Source organism: Oncorhynchus gorbuscha, linkage group LG15 (assembly GCF_021184085.1).
Source record: "Oncorhynchus gorbuscha isolate QuinsamMale2020 ecotype Even-year linkage group LG15, OgorEven_v1.0, whole genome shotgun sequence".
NCBI lineage: Eukaryota > Metazoa > Chordata > Actinopteri > Salmoniformes > Salmonidae > Oncorhynchus > Oncorhynchus gorbuscha.
In genome coordinates, this window is record NC_060187.1 from 46,807,644 (window position 1) to 46,816,189 (window position 8,546).

Genomic DNA, 8,546 nt, shown 5'->3' on the forward strand with positions numbered 1-8,546 from the left:
ATCATTCCATTACAGAAAATGTACTCTTATTTCTAGCCAAAAATGTGTCTAATGCACATATGGCATTACATTTTCATGTCTTTATGTGGTTTAAGTGTTATGACTTGGGTATTATGACCTGTGTACATGAAACCACAGAAAACATATGGATCTAAAAAAAATACCCCAAAAGTCCTTACGACCATCTTCGATATCATCCATGTCAGTGTAATATCACATTGGATGTCATCATCGCTGCAAGGCAGATTGAAATTAAATCGTGACTGAATAGTTATGCATCTTGACAAATTGATGGCCAGGGTGGCAGCTGTTGTGACAATTCTTCAAAAACGAAATATCCCCTTTCAACAGACAGAAAGACCACAGCACCATGTAGAAAATGTTAATCACCTTTATTTTGTTTCGTAAAAACAAAATGATTATTAAGACTAGCTTTAATTAAAATGACCACCGCAATCCTGTTCGAGACTAAAAATGTGGTGGAAAGTACTGAACCGTTGACCAATGTGTTGGGAGTTTAAGTGAGCAAGCAAGTCTGATAAGGACTGCATCCTTGGGACATTTCAAAATACACAAGTCTCTGGTTGACGGGATAGTGTTTGAAATGATAGGTCTTCGTAGCTAGAAGTTAAAACATCAGAGAAGTCGCCTTAGTTTCTTAATTGCAGTTCCAATCCTTGTATGGGGTCTCAAGGGGAAGCTCAATCAGTTTGCCTCATTCTTTGATGCTTCGTCAAAATTCTCCACCAGGTCTGAAGAGAAGAGGAAAAACAAAGGATGGTTTTACAGGTTGAAATTATATAATGTTTCCTCTGAAGTGTCTGAAATACTTCCCTTGCAAATGGAATCATCCTTACCTGGGACATCGTCGTCTTCTTCTTCAATATCTTCTGCTTTAGGGGTTTTGCTGTCAAGCACTGCAATAAATTTAAAAAAATACAGAAGTTTACATAGACCTTAGCCAAATGTTTTATTTTTTCACAATTCCTGGTATTTAATCTTAAACATTCCCTGTCTTAGGTTAGCTAGGATCACTTTATTTTAAGAATGTGAAATGTCAGAATAATAGTAGATAATTATTTATTTCAGCTTTTATTTATTTTATCACATTCCCAGTGTGTCAGAAGTTCACATATACTCAATTAGTATTTGGTAGCAAAAATGGTTTATCTTGGGTCAAACGTTTCAGGTAGCCTTCCACAAGCTTCCCACAATAAGTTGGGTGAATTTTGGCCTATTCCTCCTGGCAGAGCTGGTGTAACTAACTCTATAGGATTGAAGTCAGGACTTTGTGATTGCCACTCCAAAACCTTGTCTTTGTTGTCCTTAAGCCATTTTGCCACAACTTTGAAAGTATGCTTGGGGTCATTGTCCATTTGGAAGACCAATTTGCGACCAAGCTTTAACTTCCTGACTGACGTCTTGAGATGTTGCTTCAAAATATCCACATACATTTCATTCCTCATGATACCATCTATTGTGAAGTGCACCAGTCCCTCCTGCAGCAAAGCGGTTGGGATGGTGTTCTTCGGCATGCAAGCCTCCCCCTTTTCCCTCCAAACATAATGGTCATTTTTGTTTCATCAAACCAGAGGACATTTCTCCAAAAAGTACACTATTGGTCCCCATGTGCAGTTGCAAACCGTAGTCTGGCTTTTTAATGGCGGTTTTAGAGCAGTGACTTCTTCCTTGTTGAGCGGCCTTTCAGGTTATGTCGATATAGGACTCGTTTTACTGTGGGTATAGATCCTTTTTCCTGAGGTCTTGGCTGATTTCTTTTGATTTTCTCATGATGTCAAGCAAAGAGGCACTGAGTGTGAAGGTAGGCCTTGAAATACATCCACAAGTACACCTCTAATTGATCCAAATGATGTCAATTAGCCTAACAGAGGCTTCTAAAGTCATGACATCATGTTCTGGAATTTTCTAAGCTGTTTAAAGGCATAGTCAACTTAGTGTATGTAAACTTCTGACCCACTGGATTTGTGACAGTGAATTATAAGTGAAATAATCAGTCGAAACAATTCTTGGAAAAATTACTTGTGTCATGCACAAAGTAGATGTCCTAACTGACTTGCCAAAACCATAGTCTGTTAACAAGAAATTTGTGGAGGGGTTGAAAAGTGATATTTAACGACTCCAACCTAAGTGTATGTAAACTTCCGACTTCAATTGTATATATAGTAAGCATCAAGACGCTCCTCAGGTCTCAAAATAATCCCCAGTGCACACCGTAACAGAATTTCCTTTTACAACAAAAATCAAGAGCTTCTATTTGACACATTTTGCTTGGTCCCTCCCCGTTATGTCCCGGTTGGTTCCTTGTGAATATACCCCAGCCATAACCTAATGATTTTACATGAGGGCCAACCCACCTTGTCGAGGGAACTGCTCTGCTAGTTTGCGCAGGCTGGTGAGGCTGTCGGCGCCCAGTTGGCTGAGGATGCCCGGCAGCATCTCCGTGAGCTGCTTGGTCTCGGCATGGCCGGTGATAGCGAAAGTGTTGGCCGACAGAGATGCCTGCACTTTGGGGTTGTTGAAGTGGATCACTGAGCCATCATCCTTGATCATGTTTACCTGGTGACAGTAAGAGGGGAGGGGGTCGCTCACTTCAAAATTCTACTCCAAGTTTGGTCCCCAAAGTCATACTAGGCTGCAGTCCAAGCAAGAGACTTCAACATCTACAGTGCCTTCAAAAAGTATTCACACCCCTTGACCTTCTCCAGATTTTGGAGTGTTATAGTTTGAATTCAAAATGGATTCAATTGAGACTGCGTCACTGGTCTACACACTATACCGCATAATGTCAAAGTGGAACTGTGTTTTTAGAAAGTTTACAACTGTATTAAAAATGAAAAGCTGAAATGTCTTGAGTCAATAAGTATTCAACCTCCGTTATAGCAAGCCTAAATAAGTTAAGGAGTAACGATTTGCTTAACAAGTCACATAAGTTGCATGGACTCACTGTGTGCAATAAAAAGGTTAAACATGATTTCTGAATGACTCATCTCTGTACCCCACACATACAGATAATTGTAAGGTGCCTCAGTCGAGCAGTGAGTTTCAAACAGATTCAACCACAAAGACATTGACTATCCCTTTGAGCATGGTGAAGTTCTTTGTATCAATACACCCAGTCATTACAAAGATACAGGCGTCCTTCCTAACTCAGTTGACGGTAAGGAAGAAAGGCGTTCAGGGATTTCACTATGAGGTTAATGGTGACTTTAAAACAGTTAGAGTTTAGTGGCTGTGATAGGGGAGAACTGAGGATGGATAAAACATCGTAGTCACTCCACAGTCCTAACCTAATTGACAGAGTGAAAAGAAAGCCTGTACAGATTATTTTTATATTCCAAAACATGCATCCTGTTTGCAACAAGGCACTAAAGTAATACTTAAAAGAATATGGCAAAGCAAGTCACCTTTTATCCTGAATATAAACTATTCCAATACATTACCGAGTACCACTCTCCATAGTGGTGGCTGCATCATGTGATGGGTATGATCGTTCAGGATGAACCCCCCCAAAAAAAACAGAATAGAGCTAAGCACAGGCAAAATCCTAGAGGGAAAAAGTGGTTCAGTCTGCTTTCCACCAGACACCGTTCAACAGGACAATAACCTAAATCACAAGGCCAAATCTACACTGTAGTTGCTTACCAAGAAGACAGTGAATGTTCATGAGTGGCCAAGTTACAGTTGATTTAACTCTACATGAAAATGTATGGCAAGACCTGAAAATGGTTGTCTAGCAATGATCAACAACCAATCTGACAGAGCTTGAAGAATTTTGAATAATAGGCAAATGTTAGTCAATCCAGGAGTGGAAAGCTCTTAGACTTACAGCAAAAGGTGCTTCTACAAAGTATTGACTCAGGGGTGTGAATACTTATGTATAGGAAATAGTTTTTCTTTAATTTTCAATACATTTCCAACAGCATGGTTTTCACTTCGTCGTTATGGGCCATTTTGTGTAGATGGGTGATTGACCTAATTGAATCCATATTGAATTCAGGTTGTAACAAAAGTGTGGAATAAGGGGTATGAATACTTTCTGAAGGCACTGTATAAGGGAGGCATGAAACTAACAAAATACAACATTTAAGAACTTAAGATGACAAAATGTATAATGGTAGCTGTGTTTACCTCCTCAATACCAGCAATGTTGTTGACAGCTAATTTCTTTAACGAACTCTGAAGTTTTTTGTCGTCGGCTGTTGCCGTCCTGTGTACGACCTTCTTCTTCCTACGTGCAGAGCCCTGAAAACAACACAGGGAGATGTAAGAATGTACATCAACAGAGGTTAAATAAAGCAGTGGTGTGCCCAGTGCTCTACCAACCCATCAGGAGTATCGGAAACCATACGGCTGATGATTAAAAATAAAACATTTGCAAATATATAACATAGGAGTTATTTTATATACATCTATTTATTTCACTTTAAACTTGTCACCTTAAATGACTAAAATAATGTGCCATTTTAAACAACTTTTAGTCTATATTGTAATTTGATTAAAAAAATTGATATAGGTCTAACTCATCAAGATTGACTTGATCTAATACACATTTCAGAGGCACGTTCAACAGGACACAATGTTTTTGGAATGTTCAGACACGTTAATGTATAACAAACATGCCTCCAACATGTAGAAAAAGGATGTGCAACTTTGACGGGGGTGGGGGATGGGACAAAACAAAAAAAACACCCCATGAGGGTCCAGGGTGGCTCACGTGTCCGTGTACCCACATCCATACCCACACATGCAGACAGAGCCGGCCCTAGCCTTTTGGGGGCCCTAAGCGAAATTGAGTGGCCGCCTTGGGCTAATTGAGTGACTGACAAGAGAAAGACTGCTGATGCATAACCAAACTTCAAATTTGAACCCAAGAGTAGTTGAGACCATGACAGAATTGTGCAGCACACCCCATAATCACAACGTTTTTTAACTTTTCATACAAAACAGTATAGTTTCTATTGAAATAGAGTCAGCAAAATTACATTGCACAAGCAGCACCACAGATATTGCGATGAGCATGATGCAAGACTTCACTCTCAAACAGTATATGCACATGTGCACGGGCTCTCTTCAAACTTCTATAGGTAGGCATGGGACAAACAGTGGATAAGTTTAGCCATGCGCTCCAATGCACTTAGTTGTTGCGGAAATTGACCCACTATGTTGTTTACTTAGCGCATCTACGTCATATCACTGACTACCTTTAAACATTGCACACCATTCTGTCCTGCTGAACGCACCCTATGTACTTCCTGTTGAATCTCTAAATAGGGAAATTAGCTTACCTTTCCTCCTATCCGGACCTGCGCTTGAAGTTTTGCTAATTTTTCTTGGTTCATGTTTCTACCTGGAAAAATGACAGATGAGTAGAAGTTCAACTAAAACATGTAAACTAGCAACTGAACTTTTTTCAAGTGGAGGCATATGGGTTGTTATCTTGTCAATTATCTACACTAGTATCAGAACAATTTGCTCCATGACCAGTTTCATCCATAATTTGACTGGAAGTATTGTGGATTGCGTCAACATACATTTGCTGCCAAGCCAACTAGCCGAGAAAAGCTCAGAGAATAGAGTTCAGCATTCCTCACTTAACTAGCTGCTAGCTAAGATAGCCAGCTAACAACTGTACACGCTAGAGAACCTCAATATGCGAGCTAGTTAACCACATTTGTCAAGAGGGCGTTGTTACTAGCTATCGAACTTTAACTACCCACGGAGAACAGTGAAACAAAGAACATAGCTACAATTTCAATAACGAGCCTAATCCACATGCGATATCTTTCACAAAAGGGATGCTGTATGTTGAAGACGCAAACAAATAGCCAGATATAGCCAGGCTAACCAGACAGACTAGCACGCTAACTCGAGCCAGTTTACAAAATGAAAAGTGGATTTGCTGGGTATCCTATGAAGTGTCATTGCCTCTTTTCATCTAAGGTACATCAATCTAAGTCAAATATCAAACACACACGTAATTGTTTACCATAAAACCACTCTAAAATGGACGTAAAAACAATATACCAGACCTGATCCACAAATATCAGAGGAAACATGCGGCAACGAAAGATAGGAGGATATGACGAATATCTTCTTCTATGGTATATTGGCGATCGCACAATGTAATGTGCATTCCGCCACCTACTGTGCGGGATGGAAACAGGGTTCCCAAAAATGTATCAAAATACAAAAATAAACGACCAAACTAAAATAAACTGAACTAAATCACAAAACTTTTCAGCTAAAAAAAACCCTACACCGGTTCCAATTTTCGACACTAGTGTTGTCCATTCATAACATTAATCTTCACAAACTTTGCCCGACGCGCTGCTTGATTCGAACTCATCATCCAATCCGCGGTCTTCGACTGACCCATTTCTTCTTCTTCGAGTGGTTTTCCAGCCGCCTGGACGCTTTGTTGCGTAATTGGATTTGAGTTTCTAAACCCAGAAGCTCAACATTCGAAGACTTCCGGGAAACAGCTTGCGAAAATAGACTCGAGCAAACGGCCTAAGTAGTTGAACATGTTATTACTCCAACATGTTATTACTCCAACCTTGTGAAAGTGACAAACGGACACGTTTTCATTTTCCTCAAAAAGAACGTTATATTGAAGGAGTGCTTGCACATTCGCAGTTCGGGGCGAGACGACCGTTAGAGCCGATGACGTGTGGCCACGCAATAGCTTATCTAGCCAATGGCTGCATTCCAAACACTGAAAAGACACACCCTCTCCCCTCAAATTAAGTGGACTCTTCCAGCGCTGCAAATTTAGCAATTTTGTTGCTAGATTCAGCAACTTTTCAGACTACCTGGCAACCTTTTTTTTCAAACAGCACCTAGCAACAAATTGAGCTACTTTTAAAACGTTTTTGGAAATTTTAGCAACTTTTGAAAAGTGACTCAAACGCTAAAATGCACAAATTTTCCCACTAAATTACAAAAAAATGATTTTGTCTGTCACACACTCAGTCACAACACACGTGCCTGGCTGCAAAAGTGCATTGTGAGTGATGTCAGCAGCAGGCGCTCAGCTCGTTCACAGCAGCAGCAGGCCAGCAGCAATTTCAGTAAATTGCAAATCATTGTTGGCGGACTGCAGCAGCAGTAGTACGGGTTCGACGAGCCAAACCCAATGAATATAGTTGGTCATGAATATTTGATCTTGAACAGAACTTACAACATCAATCAACATGTCTCAATCACAATTGTACAGCCAGAAGTACAGAAAAGAGTGTGAGTCTGTACCTGAACAAATGTCAAATCATATTTTTTGCCGAGATGGCAGGTCAATTTGAGTAGCGTTATTGTGTATTCTACGTAATGACAGTTTTTATGTGATCACACAATGACATCACAACGTCATTCAGCAACAAATCAACCTGCCTCTAGCAACATACCCTGAAAATTAGTTGGCAACACTGGACACTTCTGATGATGTGTCTTGAGGTCTGAGGAGTTTACGCTTGCAGGGCAGAAATTCCTTCATCCCGCGACGATTGTGTTATCACCCATCGGAAGATTTATATGCGCTACAGTCAATTATGATTGCGTGTCTACTTATATTAACTATATAATGATTAATATACGCCTACTGTATGATAGCTAGCAAATTAACTAACTAGCGTTAGCCTGCCTAGCTGGAACTTCTGAAGAAAGAAAATGTTTTATTTCTACAATTTCCAAAAGATAACCAAACAAAAACATCAACACTTTTACAAGATGTGTTTGTGCATTAGTAGCACAGTTTCTAACTTATTTACATTCCTTTGAACTTACACTTGTATGTTGACTCCATATTGACGTTGAGGTTTAAAGTTTTGGCAGACTTTCCTTTAAGGCCCAGAAGTGAACGTAATTGTACACTCGCAAACTCCATTAGAAACGAGGGCTGAGGGCTTACGTTGCAAACTTCCCTTGCTTGGCTAATCATTTGAACCGACGGCTGCGGGTATTCCCCCAAGGGCTGAGGGTTTAGGGCCAAGGGCTGTCAACTTTGAGTTTGGAATGCAGCCAATGTCTCCAAGACATTGCCTACAAGTGTGATTGGGGATTTCTATTGGAAAATCAGTTTTAGCCTATATTTATACATTTTGGGGGGGTATTGCTGTCTTTCACAGTTTGAAAAGTGCATTTCACAGATGTTCACAAAATAAGGGGAAAAGAGAAATGGGGAAACTCATTAACCCTCCTACCGTATGGGAGTGATATACAGGGGAACCTGTCAGAATTTTTTTTTTTGAAAAGCTTTGTGTGTTAAAACACAATCAAACAGAACTATTCTAACAAGTCTCTATAAATCACTTCCTCATAACGGCAAATTCATTTGAATTTAATTTTTATTACCTGTCAACATAGTCTAGGCCTACTTCCAAAACACTTCAAATTCACAGTTTGAACATAAAAGGCAATTTGTAGAAAAATGTATATAATTTAGTTTTTACTAAAGGGATCATTGAACTTGTAGCCTATATTGTTTTTCAAGTAGGAAAGAGCAGATATAGCAATACAAAGTTTCAACAATA

The 8,546-nt window shown here is 39.7% G+C and overlaps 1 protein-coding gene across 1 annotated transcript; it reads right to left on the reverse strand.

The window, feature by feature from the left end:
• Positions 1-377: 377 nt before the first annotated feature.
• Positions 378-6,261, reverse strand: LOC123996526 (transcription factor BTF3 homolog 4-like). The gene is made up of 6 exons (XM_046299927.1): positions 6,051-6,261; positions 5,307-5,368; positions 4,150-4,263; positions 2,376-2,577; positions 858-917; positions 378-752 (listed from the first exon to the last, which is right to left on the reverse strand). The coding sequence occupies exons 2-6, from the start codon at positions 5,358-5,360 to the stop codon at positions 706-708; spliced, it is 477 nt and encodes a 158-aa protein (XP_046155883.1). The 5' UTR covers positions 5,361-5,368; positions 6,051-6,261; the 3' UTR covers positions 378-705.
• Between the last annotated feature and the right edge of the window lie 2,285 nt (positions 6,262-8,546).

Excerpts from the sequence above, each read along its gene's own strand:
- LOC123996526 (XM_046299927.1), bottom strand. The coding sequence starts at position 5,360 with ATGAACCAAGAAAAATTAGCAAAACTTCAAGCGCAGGTCCGGATAGGA. Across the intron at positions 2,578-4,149 it reads ACATTGCTGGTATTGAGGAG|GTAAACATGATCAAGGATGA; the intron begins GTAAACACAGCT and ends TACTGTCACCAG. Across the intron at positions 918-2,375 it reads AGAGCAGTTCCCTCGACAAG|TGCTTGACAGCAAAACCCCT; the intron begins GTGGGTTGGCCC and ends AATTTATTGCAG.